The 23,166-nt window shown below is 44.0% G+C and overlaps 1 protein-coding gene across 4 annotated transcripts in view; it reads left to right on the top strand.

Annotated features, from left to right (window-relative positions):
- Positions 1 to 2,496: 2,496 nt before the first annotated feature.
- The window catches only part of triqk (triple QxxK/R motif containing), a 42,302-nt gene continuing 21,632 nt past the window's right edge, over positions 2,497 to 23,166 (top strand). The window contains exons 1-6 of one of the 4 annotated variants that reach the window (XM_084696525.1): positions 2,497 to 2,648; positions 4,651 to 4,744; positions 9,255 to 9,340; positions 14,507 to 15,195; positions 16,314 to 16,424; positions 18,204 to 18,281. In XM_084696525.1, the coding sequence (XP_084552651.1) occupies positions 4,684 to 4,744; positions 9,255 to 9,340; positions 14,507 to 14,614 (255 nt within the window). In that variant the 5' untranslated portion in view covers positions 2,497 to 2,648; positions 4,651 to 4,683 and the 3' untranslated portion in view covers positions 14,615 to 15,195; positions 16,314 to 16,424; positions 18,204 to 18,281. Of the gene's footprint in view, positions 2,649 to 4,650; positions 4,745 to 9,254; positions 9,341 to 9,544; positions 9,740 to 13,403; positions 13,606 to 14,506; positions 16,084 to 16,313; positions 16,425 to 18,203; positions 18,282 to 23,166 lie in introns of those variants that run through there. The other 3 variants (XM_084696524.1, XM_084696527.1, XM_084696526.1) reach the window with 3 other exon arrangements.

Genomic DNA, 23,166 nt, shown 5'->3' with positions numbered 1-23,166 from the left:
TGTAACGGTCCAGTCATTTACTGTAATCACAGGTGTCCTGGGGTTACCTGCTTGTATAACTTTGGTCTTTCTTCTCATCAAATGTGTCATGAACAAATCATTTAGCATATAGCAACTTTCTATCACCGCCTGTTTATCAACACGCTGTGATTCCCCTGGACAGAAAATATACGTGCTGTCTTGCCTACTGAAGACCCTCAGTTACTTTCTGGTCGCTAAATGAATTAGTCCCACGCGATGCCTCCAAATTGCCAGAGATTATGTTGACACGTCTTCATTGCTGAATCTAGCAGTGAGTCGACAGGGACATTTAGCCAGTGAATACCCGAGGGGATTTTTTCCACTTATTGCCTCCTTTTTAATGTCACAATTAAGGGCCACCAAACTGCCTGAGAGAAAAAGGGAGATTTGAAGAAGGGAAGAGAGAGGGAGAGAGAGAAAGAGAGGGGTGGGAGAAATAGGAAAGAGTATAATAGAGATGGATGTCGGAAAGGAAGACAGCACATGAGAATGAAGGGAGACAGTGAATGTTTGTGTTTGTGATTACAGTGGAAAGGACAGGGAACAAGTGGCAGAGAGAAAAACAAAAGATTGAAGAAGGAGCAGTGGAGTTCTGATGAGTTTCAAACTGAGATGTATAGAGTATTATTATTTTAGAGTGAAAATGCAATAGATTTACCTGAGGAAATAACATCATTTGTGAAATGTATATGCTCAGGCATTAATAATAGTGATTTGTATTGCATTTTGCTTGCAAAACCAGATGGAAGTACTCCTTAATTGAAAACACCTTTACACCATACAAACAGAGCTAATACCATCTTGGATTTGCCTACACATACATACTCTGATATCCTTCCTTAAACTAAGGAAACACATATAATGGCTACAAATCTGTTAAAAAGATGCGCTTGACAGTGCAACTGTGTTTACATCTGTAACAAACATTTCTTTACTCTGCTGTAAATAAGCTTTTTACTGTCATAACGCCTGTCCTAAATGGGAGTTTAATGTCACAGGAAAGTCCTTCATAGGTGTCGTTCTTCATAGTCCAACTACAGGTCCTCTGGGAAGTAAATGAAGCTACTTGACAAATGGTATAGTATATGTGTGTCAGTTGTAGTGCTACAGAATGGTCTACGATAAGAAACCCTCATTAGACTGATGCATTTTACCCACTCTCATCCCTATTAGTATTCAATGGCAACACCAGAGAGATCTATCAGCCTGACAGCCTGCCACGTTTGTTTGTTTCATTTCTTCATTATGAATTAATCACGCACATTAAACGACTAGAATGAATTTTGGTTCTGCATCAAGAGCCACACTGGCACACCATGACATATGCAGTATTCTAGGGTTAGATAGACAGATTTACATCAGATACACTGTAGATACTAAGGATAAATACAATGATCAAGTCAGCTCACAAACAATATCTGTTTATCAGAATACACATCTTGGTATTACATGGGACGCCACATATAAACTATTGACACAGGTACCAACCGATGAAACACTTACTTTACATTGGCACTTTTATGTTCCGTTCAGGATGCAGAAGGTGTGTAATTTCAGTGTCACACATCAGCAGAAAAAGCCTTTTAGTTAAAAAGCCCTGCACCTTTTCTTGCCTTTCAGGCCTTTATTTGTCAAGACAAAAATCGTCGTTACAGCATTGACAAATGTCACTTGGTGCCTGTACTCCCATCAAAGGGCGGTGTTAAAGTGCTCACTATCGATGTCAGCCCCATAGTAAGTAATGCATTACGCAGACCCATTATAAGCAGATTACATCTATTAGTTACTGCTGTGTGCCACATGCAAATGGCCTGCCCATGGGAGAGCAGAAAATCATTTTAAACTTCAATAAGTTACAAGCGGTGGCAAGCCACTCCATAATCTGCACCAAAACCCCAAGGGTTGTAATAAGGCAAGATGCAATTAGAGGGGAAATAGAATTCAACATAGTAAACAAAGGAAATGTAAATGACTGTTAAACTTTGAAACAAAGAAAGATGCATGCAATCAGAGGAAAATTTGTCTGATGTCTGTCTGTTTTCAGATGAATTTGTTGTTCTTCAAAAATATATTAGATTCAAATAGTTCTCAACAAATAAGGGACCTATATGTTTTGATTCCATGGTTAACAGTGCCAGTATTCAAGTGATAAATGACAGTGTATTGTTTGATGTTGATCATTTCCATGCCAGAGTACATTTTCTGTCAATGAGAATCCTATCTGTAATATTCTGCAAGTGCATAACTGGCATACAACAAACCGCATAACTTCAATAGACTGAGTAGGCCATACTAAGTGCAGTTTGCTCTTCACACACATATAGGCTGTACTAATGATCAGACAATAAAAAAGTGAATGTTATGGATGTTTTTAGTTGATCCCGCCTTTCAGTATACTATTGGCCAATAAAAAAAAAATGTTGTTTCTGAATGGACAATCGACTGTCAATCCAAATCAGTGACGTAGGAACCAGGAAATGAAAATAATGGACGTGATGTGTTGGCGTTCTGAAAGAAAGAGGTGCAAAGTGCAATAAAAACCTCACATTAATTCGTGTTCAAACGGCAGTCGGTCGACTGGAAAATGCAAAACAACAACGAATAAGAAACCACATTCCAAAACATCAGTAAGTGCGCTATTTAGGAAATTAAACGAATCTCCAGACAACGCAATTTTAGGATAATTGAATTGCTATTGTAACAGTTGAATTGTTTTTAAAATAGTGTTGATATGTTTGCTACGATTGCATTGCATTTAAAATGTAATGGATGTAGGCTGCACCACAATCTGCACGAGACTTTTTTACTGAACTCAATATTATTGGCTGACATCATAACCTACTCGTAAAGTATTTTTCACTTTCAGACTCTTACTGTCTTCTTCTGTGGAAGAAGTACGAATGCAATATATTTATCAAGCTCCCATTGTGCTTAAGATCTATATTTAGTCTTCTGTGATCCAGTATGTCTCACTCTTCCGTGATGTCCCACCTCGTGCTCCAAATCACTGTTTCCATGCAACCAGTAATTGAATTCCACCACAGTATTAGTTAATCAATGAATGGAACATTTTGACCCAGTCCAAAATGTTTTCGTGAAGAAAACTGTAGGGCCTACCTAATACTTGGTTTCAGTGTATATAGAAAAAGATATGCTTCATGACACTGAAGTTACGGACTGGATTGGTAGAGAGATGGCTAGGTCCCCTATCCATTTCCTCAGAGTTCCCTATGTTCTCTGTTCTCATCAGAACACCCCAATCCCAACCGTGCCTCCACCCTAAGGGCTTGTCAACAGCTTGGTCCTGTTGTGTAAACATTAGCCTATCCGCATAATATTCTCATCTCCCCCCCACCTCCAAACCCCGTTTCCCCTTTTCCCTTTTCTTGTTTCGACATGCTGACTCTTAATTTTCACCCCCGAGAACAATGGTGTACTACTTCAGCAATTGGGTTTGGGCTGTAATTCTGTTTGAAGTTGAGCTGAAAATAGTGTTTTAGAGGAGGTAGATTGAGGCTCTAGAGGCATCTCCCTGGGGAAAGGAATCGGCGGGCGCTGCCACGCTCCTTGAACATGCTAATTTGGAAGCCTCTCCTATTCCCCACTGACATCTACTGTAGCTTCTAAAGCTCCTCAATGGATGCACACATCTCTTCTCTTTGCTCTTGTTTTTCTGACTGGAACGTTCTCAAATGTATCTCTGTCGCTTGCTTCCCCCCCCACACACACACACACACACACACGCATGTTTACACACACACACAATTGTTCTGTGCCTCCCTTTTTCGTTTTTTCTTTTCCTATCCATTTCTCTTATTCTTTTATGATAATCAATTGTTTCGCCCTGAGGGTCTGGCAATTATTGCAGCTGAATGCTGAGGGTTATTTGTCAAAGCGGTCGAGGGCCAGGGTTGGACGGCTGAATTCTCTTAGAGAGAATAGGTCAGAGGGGTTTAAATATCATCCGAAACACAGACCTGCCCTTTGCCTCACAATCGCTTTTTCCACTATTTTAAACAAAGGGATGGTATTGATTGATACAGAGTCCGGGACTGAGAGGAAGGCGGCTTGAATTTAGATCAGAGCCCTCTTCACAGGAGAGAAAAATGCATGGAAACACACAAACGCACTGTGGTCATCATACGCATGCAGTGCATGCACACACACAGACAGACAGACAGACAGACAGACGGACGGATGTACACCCGCACACACACACATGCCTGTTTTAGTTTTCTATCAATATTTTTTTCTAATGAACTATTTCCTCCCATCTGCGTTGCTATGGTAATTGAGGCAGAGATCTCAATCTCTGTGACAGAGCTAGAAGGTAAACGAGTTGGATGGGAAGCTCACCTCCACTATCTCATACGCTTAACATGATGACCATACAGAGTAAGGAGACATGAGCCAGGATTAGGATAAATTGTGACGCAATACACAGGATAACCCATCCTTCAAATGGATACTGACTGCGTCGTATGAGATTATAAATGGATTTCAATCTTGAATATGAATTTGGCTCTCATTTAAGGATCCTACCCAGATACACACAGCACCAACGTCATTCTCGGCTGTCCATTCGGTATATCCGAGTCATCACTTCTGTTGTGCTTCCATTCCTCATAGGAAACAAGGAAGGAAGGAAACGAGGCAGGAAGGATGGGTAAGAAAGACTCCTCCCTGGGCCGGGCCCCCGTCGATCAGTACCGCAAACAGATCGGTGAGTCTCTCCTCCGGGCCTGGTTTGTGCCCCTCCATAAGGAGGCTTGGAGGAGCGGTATATCAGCATTCCATCTGCTGTTGCCCAAAGTTACTGGCTCTGCCTAATGCTCGGCTCTCCAGCCTCCCAGGTAACAATAATAAACACTCGGTATGCAGGCGGATCGCTAGTGCAGGATGGGCGTCCCTCCTGCTGAGCCTCCCAGCCAGTAGAGGGTTTGTAGACCGTGTCTTTGACACGAGTGTCGAGACGTCCTTAACTTTGGGCCATAAGCATCCTGACGTTGTCACACTTTGGAGTTCTCTTCTTGTCGACTGCCTTTGTAAACAGGTTGAAGTCAAATGCGATGGATGGTGGAGAGAGAGGAAGCAGAAAGAGGAGAGAAGGATGCCTGCAGTCAAACGCATGCACATACACACATGCACACACGCATGTACGCACACACACATGGACACACACACAAATGCACACACAAACACGACACAAACAAATGGCAGTGAAACACTCAAACTCATAGATCCAGAATGAATGTGCACACAAACACAGCCCCTAATCATAAACACATACACACTGCATTACATTGTATGCATTGAAAACAGATACTTTCTGTAGTAGAAACCCACCTACACATCTCCTTCAGCCAGCCAGCCAGCAAAAAAAAAAAAAGAAGTTTGATTCATAATGCACACACACACACAATATAATCATGTAGCAATGTTTGTACGTCATCTTAGAGAAACGTTGTTTTGCAATCATGAGTCACAACCCAAGACAAGAACATCACAGAAGGAAATAAGACGAGAGCTTTTTCCCCAGCGCCCTGTCTAGGACTGATTAGATACTAAGGAGGGTATTTTCTAGGAAGGCTTTGAGGTCGCATTACTGACGGGCACTAAATTCCACCCCCCCCCCCAAAAAAAAAACACTTGGATATCTTGTCAGAAGTCATTTAGTCAAACTTTAATACGGCACGTTATTTCGTTTAGTTTCCCCCCGACCTTACCACGCCACTAACCAAGACAATATGTTGTGTATCAATCATGGGACCAGGCCCTTAAGCATGCCAGATGTAATGGATGGAAGAAAGAGCAGTGAGTGGTTCCTCTGTTGTTTTTCCTCATGTGGGTACAAAACAAAGCGGTCGCCATTGGCGGTGCTGGAAAAATGGCTCTATAAACACAACCAAACAAACCCATGGTTGTTTTGTGTTTGTGTTGTTTTTTTGTTGTAAAAAAAAAAAAGATTAAAAAACACTTAAAGACTCCTCGTATAACATTTGTCTGTAGAGAGAGCTTGTGAAGTAAAGCCGGTCCCCAAATTGATTCCATTAGTGTAGTTACTTGGATGCAACAGTACAGTTCTCTACTATACAACCATAACGTGTTTGTCATAACTGGATGTTGGTCAATTTACTCTATTGTGGTTGTTTTTGCGGATCGTTGCATTGTCATCCTGACATTGATAACTTTAAGCTTTTGTGTTGTTGCGTCATGATAGAATATTGGGGGCCGGTGTCTCAGCGGTTAAGTCCTTAGCATGGGTTCGAATCCAGCCCAGGGTGTATACCTCCATGTCATCCCCTCATTCTCTCCCTGTCTTTTTCCTGTTGAGAGTCATTATCTCGTTCCAAAAAAAGCAGATATTCTCTAAAGAATAAATCAAATGAAAAAAGCACCAAAACTAAATACTGGGTGAATTCCTGGATGAAATTGACATTGACAAACTACAAGGACTTTTACAAGGATTTTTAACCGTTGTTTTATTGTAGCAGCTCTTGGAGAATAGGACAATTTTGCCTGTCGAAACCTTAAGTGGCTCTCTATTGTGCAAGTCTGGCGTCTCCTTCCAAACACACACACTCACATCGAGACAACATAACAAGCTAATCTCCCACTGCTACACCTTGCAGAGTGTCTCTATTCACACGCACGCTCTACATCTCACTAATTCAAATATGGAACACTAGGGTCAAAGACACTGAAAGCCCCTCCCTGCATGTTCCCCCCTCTGGTCTTCCTCCCCCTTTTTACAGTCTGAAATGTAGCGTTATCAGCCAATTTGATCAGAACCGCTGGTTAACAGAAACGCATACACAAACGCGCATAAGCAAATTGCTCTTCAAAAATAGCCTGAGCAACAATGCGTCGCTTTAAAGACGAAAGAAAATACCGGCCCCGTGTGGTTCCTTCTTCAGAATGGTGTGGAGGGCCCCATGCTGTCAGGGGCGAGCGTGGTGATGTCTATCTACTTCAGCACTGTGGCTTTACCACAGATGGATAGCGATGTTGCTGACGCTCCTTCACGGCCCTTCTTTGTTGCGGATATCCGATTGGCACTCTAAAGTCCACAGTCGGAACACCTGAAGACACACACACACACACACACACATACAGAGACACATGGAACAGGTAAAAACATTTGTTTTTTAGTGGCCTACAATCACAGAAACAAAGAATCGTATTCTTGCATAAACTATTAATTCTCCTACCTGTGATATTTATTTGTACATGTATTTTCTGGAGGGCATTTTTTGCTTCATTTTGGACAGTGACTGTTTGAGACAGGAAAGGCAGGGCAGAGAGAGAGGGGATGACATGGAGCATATGGCCCAGGCTGGAATCGAACGCAGGCCGCTGCGGGAAGGCCTTAGCTCAAGTGGTACGCTCTGTACCCCGATGAGCCATCAGGGCGCCCCGTTAGTAATCATTTTGATTTGGTTACGATTAACTATTTATTCTGAACAGATGGTCTGGTGTGCTGTGTTGGTTTTCTTTACGCTACTGTAGCACTTTATGACAGGATGTTTTCAGTGCAAAGTAAGACGTAGAAAGCTGATCTAATCTCTCCCTGTCTACTTGCTGCAATATTGTTCATGGTCTCTGTGTGGCACAACAGGTGCGCTCCATAAAGAGTTATCTGGGAAATGTCGGAAGCTAATGGAATTTGTCGGAAGCTACCGAGTTGCAGATGTGTCACAAAAGCAAAGATTAGGCCTACTGTAAATGACTATAATAGACCTGTGTTAACAATTCTGAAGGCAAGTTCTCATTGCTGTCCGTGACAGTAATAGTGTTCTCTGTGAGTGATGAGAGATTTTTTGGATCGATGTGGTATAAAAATCTAATAATGAACAAGGATACATTTTATTAAGAAGGTGTGTGTGGTTGAATGACCACTTCTCCTGAACATCCTGAAGAGAACCCCTTGCACGCGCTGCCCTCGCAAACGATTCCTTACTGGTTTTGTCTGCGACAGAACGCCCCGCTTGCCACGTCGCGCAGTGTGTTGCACCGGCGCGCGCGTGCGGGGGACGGACCAGCGAGCCGAGAGAGGGAGCACGGCGGTCAGACGCGGCCAAAGGAACAGCTTCGGCCCCTCGAGGACCCGCCCCTTCCTCCTCCGGCTCCCTCGCCTCTCCCTCTCCTCCTTCCCGTCTTTCACCCGCCCCTCTCCGCCTCCAGACGGGGCACCGTATGGTGGAGCTAAACCTGCAGCCCCCGGGGGGATGGGTCGCTGTCTCGGAGCCCTGTCTGGGGAAGTCATCCTCCCTCTCCTGCCTCCTTCTGTGTCGCCCCCCCGTCCCCCCATCGCCGCCATCACAGACGGATAAGGACGCTCAGTCCCAGGCCTGTTCCTCCGGCTCCCCTCCATGTTAATGAGGCTTAATTGGCTGGGAGTTGCACTTCAAGTGGCCCCACTGTGTGTTGAGAGGGAGAGGACCTTGAGGCTGACCCTGTGCTGGGTGATGCCACCAAGGAGACACACGCACAAGAAGACACACGCACAAGGAGACACACACACAAGGAGACACACACACAAGGAGACACACGCACAAGAAGACACACACACATACACCGAACCCCCCCCCCTCGTGCTGTTAGCAGCCAAGCTGTCCTTTCTCTTTTTTACTCTTTGGAGGGGGAAGGGGGGGGGGTGTTTGTTTGTAATCAGGGAGGGAGACTGCCAGCTCTGTTGCACACACACACATGCTCACACAGGCACACGCACACACTCGCTCACAAATACAGAGTCCCACATGCTGCACCAGGTGGCCAGTTTGCCCGCTCGGATCACCCTGGAGAGACAAACTCATGAGAAGCCAAGCTCAGGTGAACCACACACAGCAAGACAGAACCACAGTACAGCTGTGTGTGTGTGTGTGTGTGTGTGTTTAGTCCCATTTCTTTCCTAATCAACCCTTAACAGCAAGAGCTGTCACGTTCACCTGTGACTTGTTTATTGATAATACTCAATTCAAGTTTACTGTGTATTTATTATTTCCATTTATTTCCATACTCTATTTTGGCGAAATAAATCCTTTGTATTGTGTCATGGTTGTTCATTTGTTGTTGTGCGTGGAAATACCGTGACATCATCACCTTTGCATTTGTCTTTCGTCACATTTTATTCAATGTTCATTTGAAATGTTACGTTTGAAACTTTGTTGTGTTCCAAAGTGCTGTGGGCGCTTGTGTGAGTTGTGTCCTCTGATGGAAGATCTCCTTTTCAGGTCAACAGGACTATAAGAAGAGCAAATCAGCCCTGAAGAACACCAGACTGCAGGCTGAAGCCAAGAAGAATGCTCCTGGTATCAAGGTGAGCCTCCTAACGTGTGCGTGTGTGTGAGAGAGTCTCAGTGAGAGTCAGTTAGTCTCTTTCCGCCTGCCTCTGAGTCTCCTCTTTTCCATCCGGCCGTGTCTCGCATAATGCAAAACCCCAGAATCACTTAAAAAAAAGTCAGAGTGCACATCATCGAACAAGACGGGGCAAGCGCTCACTCTGGGTATGCTCTTCATCCAGGCCAAGCCCAGTGTTCGACTCGTGGCCCAGGTAGAGAGGCAGGGTTCTGGCTCTGTGGTGCCGCTAGACCCAACTCTCCCACCCCGGGAAATATGGAGGAGGGGGACATTATTCACAGTGCTCCCCTTGGAGGACTTCACACGGCTCTCGATATTCATGAGAGGGAGAAGAGGAGAGAGGAGGAATACGGTAGAGGTAGGCGATGAGAGAGATGAGAGAAAGGGGGAAGCGATACATACAGTTGAGAGAAAAAGGAATTCATAGGTAGAGAGAGAGAGAGATAGAGCTAGTGGAAGGTAAAGGTAGACACAGAGATAGAGAATGAAAAAGGTGTGTGTGTGTGTGTGTGTGTGTGTGTGTGTGTGTGTGTGTGTGTGTGTGTGTGTGTGTTTTGAATGTCCAACCTCCTTTAGTCTTTTGAGTTTGAAACCTGGGAAAAGTTCATCAATGTTCTGGGTAACAAAGACAGGCTCATCACTCCACTAAAGCAAGCAATATACTTCATGTTCTATTTAATATGTTCAGTCGACATATTTTCACTAGGTATAGTATTTATCTTTTTCCCCTCAAATCTCATGGTTCCATTTCTGCATATCAAAAGCCTGAAGCCGTGCACAATATTAGTATCCTGCAGACTATTTATATATGCAAATTAACCCCAAACCAATAAAAGGTATAATATGGTGTATTTACATATAAGTATTATACACATTTTTATTGGCATGATGTGTTTAAGGATGGGGCTTCACTTAAGAGAAGGGTTCAACTAGCAAAACCTCACGGTCAAAAATAATACATGCTGATTTTCCACCAACCAAGCCTCATTAAGAAAGTCTTTAATCCAATTAGATTAGTTCATATATTTAAATATTTATATTCCTTATGAATAATGCATGTTTTCACACTGAATTGCGATGGTTTGCAAAGGTTGGATAAGATATACCTTTGGGACATGGATATTAAGCCACTCAAACCTTCCAGCGCTATATTTGGCTTCACGGATACTTCATTTGGATTTTCCATCCAAAAATAAGACTCCTAGTGAAAGGGAAGGACAGTTGATGACGGATTGTGAAGTGAAATGGGCTTGATTGGAGAGCTTGGACAGATGGTCTGGTCTGCACTAGCTCTGTGCTCCTCCGTGGTGTTCTTCTTCTGTATGTGGGACAGGTACATGTCCTCCTCTCCCCTCTCCTGTGTGTGGGGACAGGGCTGGTCTCAGCTGCAGCTGGTGTCTCAGAGGTGGCCAAACTGGCAGGCAGGCAGGCCGGCTGTGCCCGGGCCAGTGTGGTTGCAGGGCAGGCCCGGGCAAGCTGGTGGAGCTGGAAGAACGGGGAGAGGGAGCGAGGGAGAGAAAGAAAGAAAGAAAGAGGGCACTGCTGCTCACAGAGCAATGACCAGTTGGTGTATCGGGATGTTGGCAGAGGAAGTGGGAACTCGGCCACCTGCTGTGTGTGTGTGTGTGTGTGTGGGGGGTGGGGGAGGGGGGGCGGGGGGGTGTACGTACGCATGGGCATGCCTTAGTACAAGTTTGGGGTTATATCTGTCTGGTCCCTTGTGCCATCCATCACCCAACAGCGGATGGCACTGGCTGGCAGAGCAGCGGGTATCTGGCTGAGGTTACCGTTCGCCCTACTAGCTTGCCCAGAAAACCAGTTCTATCAAATGATTTCAGAACTGCAGCTCTGGAAACAAGCACTGCTTGTTGTAATTGTCAGGGTAGCCATATGTTATTTTTCTTCTACTCTTTCCGGCCTAAACATGGGGAGTTATCAGAACTTACTGCTTTGGCACATGAAGTTAGAGATGCTGTAATGACGCGTGTTCCCATCCTGCATCCGTACAGCTACAACATTTGGAATGAAACACTGAAATGCTGGGTTTTAACAGTGGTCTTCTGCTGGCGCTTCATTTATCAGGTCGTAACAATACTGTAACTGACAAAACATAAGGATTCTTTTTTTTATTGTTTTACATAAACTGTATTTCAATGACGAGCCAAAAGAAACATGAAAATAGAAAATAAAAGAGAGCATAGAGATTTGAATAGAGAATTGTGCATCCACAAAGTAGTCAAATATCCACACGATTCCTGTTAAATCACAATTGCAAATTCCTACCTCCTAAAGTGATTTGTGTCTTTCCGGTGTTGCGCTAAACCTTTTTCTCAGTTTAACAAAAATATTTCTCCAACTAATTCAGGCCCGGTGTGCATGGTGGAACAGTGAGCCTATTGCAATGTGCCGTTGTCTGTGAGGTCTTTGCTGGGAGCAACAGGACTTGTTCGCACCTAGATCATTTCTGAGTGTTGACAGACAGTTGGTGATCTTTCTACTGGTGTCACCGGGAGATTCACTTAGCCTACTGTATGTGAACGATTGGGGTTGGTGTGTGACAAGCTGTCAGGGGAAAACACACTTGCACCTCCACACATCAATGGAAAACTGAAAAGATGAAAAATGTGTTTGAGAATGGGCAAAGTATTCGGTGAATGTCCTTGCCGCACAGCCACACTTTATCAACCAGTCCCTTTGTGTAGACTGTCCTTGTGACTACAGTATTGGGTGTAAACTGAAACACAAAATTGTATGACAGGACTCGAACAATACGATAAACTATTGCATTGTAGGCAGAAAGTGAATGAGAGAGAATTTGGGTCGTGTTGTGAAAAGGAGTGTGACAGAAGGAAGCAAAAGGCGGGACAGATGAGGCGAGAAGTCTGCCAAGCGATGGCCTGTCGCCAGGCGACAGGGTCCACACTCCCAGCATGCCGCAGCTGCTGCCGCCGCCGGGAAGCCACATGATGGTGCGCTTGGGTTCCGTCCAGAGTCCTCCATCAGAATGTTTGTGGGGAAAAAAGGGAGAGGGATGTGAATGTATCTTAGCTCAAGAAAAGGAAGGTACTCTGCGTAAAGATGGATGAAGTCAAAATCTTAGTCAGGTTTCCCTTTTGCCACAGTCTTTTTCACCAAAGCCATTTTATTGCTCAGTTAAAAGTTGAAAAGGGACTTTGATCAGCGATTTATATTTTTTCATTTTGTTGCTGCCCCTGTCTCAACAATGATATACCAGGACAGGGTCTCATGTTGGTATGTCCATTATCAGGTGATATTGTACACCTTGTCGGGCATTATCCCTTACTTAAACAACTGACAGCCTCACTTGTCAAATGAGCTAATGAGAAATATTTCATTTTGTCAACAAAACGACAGCGACTTCTTTGTCATTTTCACACACGTAGACGGGAAACAAGTTGCTTGAATGCAGAAATCAATCGCCCTTGTGTTTTGATAACAATTACATTTTTCTCTTCCTCCTCAGAGGCCAGGCTAAATAGAAAAGTGAATCAACTCTGTGCAGACGGTGGCCTGCGGTAATGTACAAAACTAAAGTGCGTGAAATTTAAAAGTTTTCCAATTAAGCAGGGACTTAAGCTGTTTTCGAGTCTGCCGGGAAGGAGATAAATGCTACAGCTAATGCTAGCACTCTAATGAGTATGGGACGCGCTGACGACTGCCTTGTACACAGATAGTACAGGACTTTGTGACAGCTTTAAATAGTCCCCTTACCCTTCCTCCTCCCAATTATTCGGACAGAATTATTATAAACCCCCCCCACACCCTCCTCCCTTGTTTTGTTGTGCGCCTTATCTCTCTTTCTCTCTTTCTATCTCTCTCTTATTTATCTCTCACTGCGCTTTAGGGCGGAATTTGTTCTGCCACTTGTAATGGGGTCGATTTCAATTGCTGTGAGTTCTGACTGACATAACATACACTTTTATCTTTTTTTCCCCCCTTTTCGTCTCGAATGTTTCCTGTTTTACCGTTCCTTGACACCTATATCCTTTCTTGTGATGAAGAAACAGTGTTATGAGCTGAGGTTGCTTCTGCAGACACCTAAAGGGACGACTCCTGAAAGGATGACAAGAACAAGAGCTGGATGACTCAGACTCTAGCATGCGGAAGATTCCGCATACCTGTTTGTGAGGCCATGCAACTTAAAAAGTTAGGTCATAACATTTTATTCTGAGGGCGACAGACAATAAACAAATGCAAAATATGCATCATTCATGTACTCGAGTTAATTTTGCTACTCAAATCAAACAATGAAAACAGGCTCATTAGAATACCCAGCATACTGCATTGAACATTTGTGCTCTCTTAAACCACTTCAAGCTCTCCAGTTTTGATTAGAAAGTTTGCTAATGAGTTCTTAAGACTGAGAACAAGTGAGCATTGTTAACTAGGAGAATGGAGACTAATGGAGTTGAAGATGACTAGCGTTGCAGTCTGGTGTAGAATGGTAATGAACAAATCTTTAAAATCTAATTTAAAGTTGAACATCACGCCGATGAAAATGGTCTAATTAGCTGCAAATTGAAGCTGGAATCCATTTAGTTGATCAAATTTACAAAAAGTTTCACTTTAATAGTCTAATTTTGGAAGATAAGCTGAGTCAAGATAGTAATGCACATGGTTTTTGATAGTGGACATTACCCACATCTTAAACACCTTGTACAGCCATAGGATAACATTTGACCCCATCTGAATGTGAATGACTAACATGACAATACCTGTAAAAACATCGTAGTTACGTAGGTAAGGTGGTCTGCAAATACATGGCATTACAGTTTAGCGACTTGGGTTATTACTCACATTGTTGTTGGGGCTATCTCGTTGGTATCCCCCCCCCCCCCCAAACAAAAAAAAAAAGATTTACCTCTCTGTAGTTCCACCTCCTCCATACCTGGAATTAACTTTCATAACCTTAAGTGTGATTATTATAATCCGCTTTCTACAAGGTTGTTAAAACAGGCATTGCTATGCTACGTTTTGGAGCTGAGGTCATGCCTTTAACGTCTCAATATGGGTACAGTTAGCTAGCATGCTATTCCACAGCTATTGATGTTGTAGTGAAACCCAGTGCTGCTTTTCCCCCCTGTCTCTCTCTCGGTCCTGACAGGACGTCCTGCTGGTCATCGTGGCCATCCTGTTCTTCCTGCTCTGCGTGTACGCCTTCTTCTACCTGAATCTGAGCACTGAGCTGGACCTGGACGTAGACGTGGACTGAAGCAGGGGGGCCATGAGGACGGGTTGCCATGGAGGCGGAGGGAGCCGATGAGACACACGGCCAGGGGGTCGTGACATTCCTTTGAATGTTATGCCTTGTTACTGGGTTGAGCCCTGCACACACATTTCCAAGCCAACACTTCCAAACAGTTACACAGACAGCGCGGTACACGGTTGCACCCTCACAGATACACACACACACACACACACATTGATATCCACACTTGACCTAGTCGGAAGGGCCATCTGTGATGTCCCAAGTCATTAAGGAAACTAGTCAGGCTCAAGTTTGGAGCGTGACTGAAGTATGGGCAGACAAATGTCCTCCACCAGGAAATGACTCTCTGTCTATTTGACATGACACGACACCAATGATCCGTTGCCTATGTGGGAGATTATCAAAATGTAGCTTCACTCTTAAAAAAAAAAAAAAAAAAAATTGCTGTTTGTGCTGCATTGATTTTGTCTAAGGAGGAGATGGACATATTTGTGCTCTCATTCTTAGTCTTACAATCAACAGAACCCAATGCTTGAAACATCCCAGAGGATCCTCGAGCTCTTCGGCCTGTACGTTACTGTATGGTAAGGAGTCTGCAAGTCATTGTCTACTGACTCACGTCCCTTTTGTTTTTCCCGGACGAATAGAAAATGTTCATCTTAGATTCAGCCTGGAAACAAAGACAATCACTCATCTGGTACTGCCCAGCACAATCTTCCACTTTCAGATCTAGCGATGAACAAATTGTGAGATTAGAGTGTCAAAGATGGTTTCTGATTAAACGTGTGTTCCGAATACCGACCAACACATCTTGCTGTGGCTAGATTCGACTGCAGCACTGATAAGCATTCGAAAATAGGACCAGATATTGTGAACTATGATTCTTCCAGAAGGTAAAAAAAAAAAGGTGGAATGGGGAAGCTCTCCACACATCTAAGACCTCAAAGCTCTCTCTCGCCTACTCCATAGTTGCCCACAAGGCATGTTGTACATTATTGAACACAAAGGCATATCAAAATATATGCCTTCGAAGCCTTGTTGCCTTGCCTCGTGCAATGTATGCTTGTTGTTTTGAGAAGATAAAAAATAATGACCTTCCATTATCATCCATTGCTCTGTAAGGGCCAAGGCTGCTTTTGTGTCTTATTGGCTGTTCTTTTGAGTGTGTTTGTTTGGGGGTAGGGCGTTACTGGTTTGTACAATCAATAACAGTGTCAATATATATGCATGATTGTTTGATTTTCCCGTTACAACGCCTTTTTTGTTTTGGTCAATTTACACATGAAGAGTGCTAAGCGGTGAAAATTAAGACTTTGTGCTCGATTTTTGGGGTATGTTGGTGGGATTTTCCCAACAGACATTCAACATAATTATGTCTCTCTTACTGTGCGTCATTCCTGTTGAGATTTTAGTAACTTTGCCAAGAGGACATGACAAAAGATTTGAAATAAAAGCCATTTCTTAAGTGGAAAGTATCTGCTGTGTTTGTATAACTGACATTTGATTTTTTTCAAATAAATGTTTAAAAAAAGGTCAAGGTGATTTAAAATGTTTTCATTTATATACTTTTTCTCCCATGACCCATGACCCCATGTAAAAGCAATTCGCATGAATGAAGCCTTTTGTTTGACAGCCATTCCCTTTATCCTGCTCCTCATATTTTAGACTGACCTTGCCACCTACATCCCCCACTTCTCCACAGTGAATGGCTCCTCAAACAATGAAGATCCTGGCTTGATGGACCCTATACATGACACCTGTTGTCAACAGGGTCCCTTTACCTTCAGTCCAAGACAGCTCAACATCGTCAGGGGTAAAGTTCACAGAAATGCCAGTTCAAATGTCAGGACACCTCTATATGACATACATTTTTAAAGGCACTTCAATCTAAATGTTCCTTAATGTTGCTCTTCTGAAATGGTGACCAGTGCAAGAAGCCCACAATGCTTCACTGGTTTGTGTCATGTTGAGACCAGGTGATGTACTTACCTGCTTTGAAATATACATCCTAGTTGTTTGACTGTACCCGAAAGTAAACACAGTCTGACTCAGTTCAGGTCAATAAAGCAGTTTAAACAAGGGCAATGCAGGACTTAAATATGAGAAATGCGATCAGACTGAATAGTGTAAAACAGTTTGGAGGCAGTCACGCCTCACCCATAAGAAACAAAAGGTTGTCAATGGTCTGCAAATTGTTGGTGAACCCTCAAAGTTTACTTTTTTTTACATCCCAATAACAGTCTCCAGTCTAAATATGATAAGGCCTAGCAAAAGAATGTTCCCAAAAAAAAATGCATTTCATGAATGGCTGCTTTCATGGTCTTGACTAATGTAACTTTCCCAGTAGAATAGGGAGAAGAAGCCTATTGTCTGTTTAACTAGACAAACTGGAAACTATTCACAGTCTGCAATGTATCGTTTTTAATTAAGCTGACAATTAGCTGACAATTGGTGGATAGATGGAGCCATGGCTCACTCAAACTGGCGCTGCACACGTATTGAAACTCTGATTCTCTGTATGCCTTGCTTGTTTTTGTAGTCCATTAAATGACGATTGAGTTGGGTATATTCTTGGGTCAAAGCAGTGGAGATCGTTCCAGGCGATCAAGCATCCAAGCCTTCAAATTATTTTGGATCCTGCTCTGTTAAGAAATTCTAATTAGTGGTCAGTGTTAGCACCACTGGACTAGCAGTAAGAGGCTTTCAGATTCAAATCGAGCTCCATGGAACAGAGAGACAGAAGGCTATGGATATGTACAGATACCTTGAGCTCGAATGCTTTAATTAGTGTATTTGAGGCCTTTGGCCCATGACTCAACACTACCTGCAGCTTTAATATTGAATGTAGCTGTAGCTGTCTTAACTGGAACAATGATTTTTACGGGACTTTTTGTCTTCTGCTGCCATTGATTTCAGCCAACCTTGGTTGTTGTAAAAGCAACATTCATAGGCATACTCAACCCTGAAGTCACGAAACAATTAGCGGCACAGACAAAAGGTTCAGGCGACCTCGGGAGGGCTCTGCAGTTCCTGGAGATCTCCTCTAATTGGAGATGATCTATCGAATCGTATTTCTCCACATCTACATGGAAATTAATCACGCGCCGGCGTTAAACGCGACCTCACTGCCGTTTCGAAGCTGAACTCACCACAGCCCATACCTATTCTACCCTGCGTGACAAATGAACTGGACGCGGACCAGTGAAATTGTGTCATTACTCATGTGAAGTATGTCACCAAAGACTAATTACGCCAACGAGAGACCGCCCTAGCCAGTTTCCCACACTGCTACACAGTTACACGGCCACAGAAACATTCGCTTAAATTGCCATTTGTTTGTCTACCCATGAATCATAATTATAACTTAACTATGTTCCAGTACATGAATATGATGCTGGGACAGTATACCAAGGCACGCCTTGGTTTAGTCCATTGTCCAGGGCCACTGGTCTTTTGACTTAAACTAACATGTACTCTGTTTCAAGTTTTCCTTCTGTTTGGTCATATAAAAGAAGGAATTGTGGAAAAAATGATGGTTTAATGCATGAGATGAGTCACCCCAGTCTGATAATGTGTGTGTGTGTGTGTTCAGTATTCAGGACTGTGACATGGTGGCTGTGCTCCAGTGAAGCGTTGTGTCTCTCTGACAGGACAGAGGGACGTGAAGAAGGTCAGTCCCATGAGGAGCTTATTTGGGGCCTATTTCTCTCTCTGTCTCTCTCTGTCTCTGTCTCTGTAAACCATATTGACCTGTAAGCCTGGTGTGAGCCTCTATCACCCAGTCCCCATGCACCTTCTTCCAAACTTCGAGGTCTGCCCAGGAGGGAGACACAGGGTGGGGGGTGGCGTCGTAGTTGTTGACCTTGTGACACACCCTTCGCCACCTCTTCCTGTTTTCCACATTCTCCTGCTCCCTTTAGAACTCCTACGTCTGTCCCCTCAATATAACTAACATCATTAAAACAGCACTGTGCCATTCGGCAAGTCCACACTCCCCAATGTTACGTAAAAAAAGAAGTATAATACTAAAGTCAAATGAAAGACGACAAGAAACCTTTTAAGAATGTCACAATCGTGGTAGACACACACACATGCATCCCAGGATGTCCACCGCAGATATTGGCCGTTTTCCCATCCCGGTGTCGCTCCTCCCAGTAGCAGTGGGCAGCTACACCGGTGGCACCTGGGGGACGAGTCCAAGTGCTCACCCATGTCCAGGCCGGGGACACGGGCAGGAGAGCCATCTGCTCTGCCTTTTTGTGTATTGGGGTTCTTGTATTGGGGAGTCCCATGTGAGCAGGGGGAGAACATGCAAACTCCACGCAAAGTCCCAGGAGACAGCCCACCTGAGCGCTGAGCAGTACCCCATGCGGGAATCCAACCCAGACCCTTCTTGCTGTGACGCGGCAGTAGCAATACAGTAAAACTGTAATTGAAAGCTATATTTAACAGCATTGATGTTGCACTAAAAGTTAGCATTTACAACAAACTATATTTGCTGCAGGCCACATTGTATGGATTACATTGTAGGGATTATAAAGACCAAGTGAATCTGTCTTAAATAAACCTAACACTTTGTGTTCAAACCATGCAACATATCAGATGAAACCAATATTGGATATGCTCTCGATTCCGTGTTCATATTTACCCCTGTAAGTGAGAGGTGACTGGAGACGTACTTTCTTGTTTAATTCCGAACCCGACCCAGTTGTTGCATCCGAGAAAGATATGAATGCATTAGTGGGATTGCAAGCCGTGCAGATAAGCACTCATCCGCGCTTTGTGTGGTAATTCCGGACTTAAAGGATTCGCGGGAATCACGTTTTCTGATTGGCTTCTTAATCCCAGATACGCCTTTTAATGACCCAGGGCGAGACTGGCGATGGAACGTAATGTCATGAAACAAAACTGGTTGTTCGAGGGGAAGGAGGAAGGTTTGGTAGGACGTTTTATGGAAATCTTCCAGGCATTCTGTATCTGTCTTTTTATGATTTATGATTCTGATTAAGGTGGTTTTGGAGATTGAATTCACTGTGGTTGCTTATCTCAGAATAGACCTATTTTTGTGTGTGTCCATATATTCATACAAGTGCCTGATTTTATAGATATATGTATGTGTGTGTATGTTTCCTGAGGGAGCAGGTGCTCCACAGGTGCACAGACACCAAGCCCTATCCATTTGCCTACCGATCCCTCTGTTTGCACATGCTCATTGTGTTCATAATAAAGGAACACCTGGACTCAATGCACCTGGGCTGACTGCCCAGTTGTCACACATGCACAAAAACAGGAACACAGCCAGTTCCTGTTCCTGCTTAGACCAGGAAGTAAGAGATCCAACTGTCACCTTATCCTGCTCACAGAAAGAATGTCAACACACAAGTGAACCTACCATCTGTGACTTACCGCTACAACCTAGCCTCCTGGGGACCTGAGAACCTGCTATGCTAATGGCGGTTAACTCAAAGTTCTGAAAAAACTGTTTCCCCTCCTGTGTGAACCAAGATTGTTAGCTTGCTGCGCTAGGTTGCTTACCTACAACAATATTCTCTACCGTGCATGACAAAGACAAGGTCATTCATCACTTCACGTAGCTCACAAAGCACCCTCAATACGAAACCTTCTCCAGAACCCCGAGGGGAGATGAGACACGCTGAGGAATGTGTCGTCGATTCGCTGACTGGATTTCCCACGATGCAGTGCTCAGCCATGCGCTGGCGAGCGTGGGATTACCTGGGGGAATATCGTCAGGTAGTGGTTGCCAAGGCTAACAAAGAGGCTCACTGAAACCCAGTGTTCCAGTGGTTTGGCACCAATGGGTGTGGAGTTGGGGGTTCCAATCTTGTAGCAAAGCGGATGTTTTCAAACTGTGGCAGTGCACAAAGGCAAGGTTGTACAAATAGAAGCATTTGGAACAATTAAAGTTTGGAACTAAATTAAGTTTTGTACTGAGGATTTGGAGGAATCATGCAGGAATCTTGTCAGGTACATAGTTGTGGAAAAAGAACATGCTGCACATACAGGACAAGAGCCATAGACCTAATGTTTTCCTGTTCATTGACCCATATGATTACCTGGCCCAGTCTAGCATGCTGGATTCATGTACAGTAAGAATGTATTTGGGGGCTGTTATCCACTTAAGAGGGCAATGAAACTGAAAGTTACTTTTTCCTTGGGATATTGTGTTTGACCCATAGATTCTCTGTTGAGGAGAATATTGTGAAGCTGGTCAGTTGAGGTCAGGTGACCAGTGAAGCCCTCAGAACACATTAGGGCTTGAACGATTAGCATTGATTTACAAGATTGTAGTGTTGTATTTTAGCAACAGAGGCGACAAAGGTCGATGTATGGTCTAAAGAGAAAGGTCATACTTTTGTATAACATCTCTCACTTTCTTCTGTCTCTATGTGTTTGTAACATTCCCAACAATTATAGATAGTTGGGTGGTGGGGGAAATATGGTTGTTAAGTGATCCGGTGTCTATGTGTCTTTGACTGGCAACTCTTTAGAGAGAATTGATATGGCCTGGGGCCTGAACACGAGCTACTGGAGGAAAAGCAGGGCAGGAATGGAAGCTAGGTATCAAGTATGCCATTAATGACGTCCAGAGGGGCACTGGTCTTAACCCCTTGTTTAGATTTTTAAGGGGGGGGGGGGGTGGCAGGAAGGAAAGAGAGAGTGACCCCACTCGACACAGATCTCTGTTTTCACAAAAGCCCGTCATCCACGCCCGTCTCCCTCTTTTTTCTTTTTCTCTCTGTATTTATTTCTGTTCTCTCTCTCTTTGTCTCTCTCTCTCTCTCTCTCCAAGGGTCAACAAAGGTCGCAGAGGATATCATTGTGTCATACGCATATTAGAGAAAGAAAGAGGTCATTTATTGCACTCTCTATCCCTTTGTAAGTGATCTAAAGGGGATGAATGGGAGAAGTCATGAAATTACTCAGGGTTCCCATTGAAGTAGAGTGCAGTGTTCTGACATGGTATTTTGTGCTATATTTGTGGTACAGTTTTTTATTCCAATATCATGTCATTCCAATATCATGTCAACAATACCACAGCCCTCTGATACCCAGGGAAGAAACAGGAGAGAAGAGGAGGAAAATTGAGGCAAAAAATCGAGTCTGAGGCAATGTGATGAGTGAATAGTATATCTATTGCATAGTAGTAGTGTTGGAGCAGAGTTGGAGACAGTCACACATGGCACTGCTCGTCCTTAGCAAGACACCTGCTAACTTGCAACTCCATACAATGCTCGGTTCTCAAGATGATTGAGACACACAGACAGACACAGAGAGATTCTTGAAATTATAATTAGATATCTGGAGTTAATGTCAGTTATTCCCACCTTTAATGCATTAGGGACAATTGGAAATAATATTAAGGTGTTTGGGGAATAATCTAAGTGTGCTGCACAAACCATCCAATGTCTGCCTCAAAAAATCCGGCATACACTTAATTAACATTTTAATCTAGTCAGCCAACATTGTCCCTACTTGTATGTTCTTAGTTTTGATTTTTTTAAGTATATATTTTGTAAACCCTTCCTTTGTCTAAGGATACAAACAGCTTCTACAGATCCAAACCCCGCCCCACTCACCTGACACGTTGTCAGCTGCTCATAGTCTGCTCCAAGTCAACATTCAATGACACACACACATAGACATACCCGGGAGAAGTGACATGGCAGTTTGCACAGGTGTCCGATCCCTGCCTGAAAAAAGCCTCCTCTTATATTTGCATTTGACTTCTAACTGCCCTCCCACAAAGCACAGACAGACACACACACACGGTAGCTTGGTGCTCTCTGCGGGGCCCCGAGGGCTATACTGCCTTTGTTGAGTCTTTTTACACACCGGGCCCTCCGCATCCTTTTTGAAGGGCAGGACTGAGATCACACCAGCGTGCTTCTGGGCGCAAATAAATGAGCGCCTGTAAATGCTCTGCATTCATTATGCTGATTGATCCAGCTCTCCATTCACCGCGGTCTGTGTGCGCGCGCGCGTGTTCTCGAACAGTGTCTGATTCATTGTCTGTCATCCCTAATCACAGTGTGTTTTATGAAACCATGAGGTGTGTGTGCGTGCCAGAGAGAGAAGTAATGTGTTGTGACAACTGTGCAGTCCATTGTGTGTGTGTGTGTGTGTGTGTATGTGTGTGTGTGTGCGTGTGGTTTCACTCTGTGCCAGGCTCCTGGTTAATGATGAACGTGGGGGAACACACACCTGTGGCCCCTTTCTCTTCCCACCCAAGCGACAGGCGCACGGCCACAAGCTGATGCCAAACTGTCTGTCATCACCAGGGCACTGGGCCCGCCTCCAAATAAGATCAGCATTGGGCTTTCCTAGTCACACTGAGAAACGACAGCCGAGAATGCACAAGCAGACCGTGCACGCAGGATGTCTAAAACACACATTGTCATTCGGTCTCTCTCTCTTTACACACACGTATATGGACACAGACACACTTGCGTACATGCAGTGGGACACTGTGGCTGTGGATGTTCCTTCCGCATGCACACGCACGCAAACTAAGAGCTCCTCACTGCTCCACTGTT

This window comes from Hypomesus nipponensis, chromosome 4 (genome assembly GCF_054491055.1).
Source record: "Hypomesus nipponensis isolate SF chromosome 4, ASM5449105v1, whole genome shotgun sequence".
NCBI classification, from domain to species: Eukaryota; Metazoa; Chordata; class Actinopteri; order Osmeriformes; family Osmeridae; genus Hypomesus; species Hypomesus nipponensis.
This window is presented reverse-complemented; position numbering and strand designations above follow the sequence as displayed.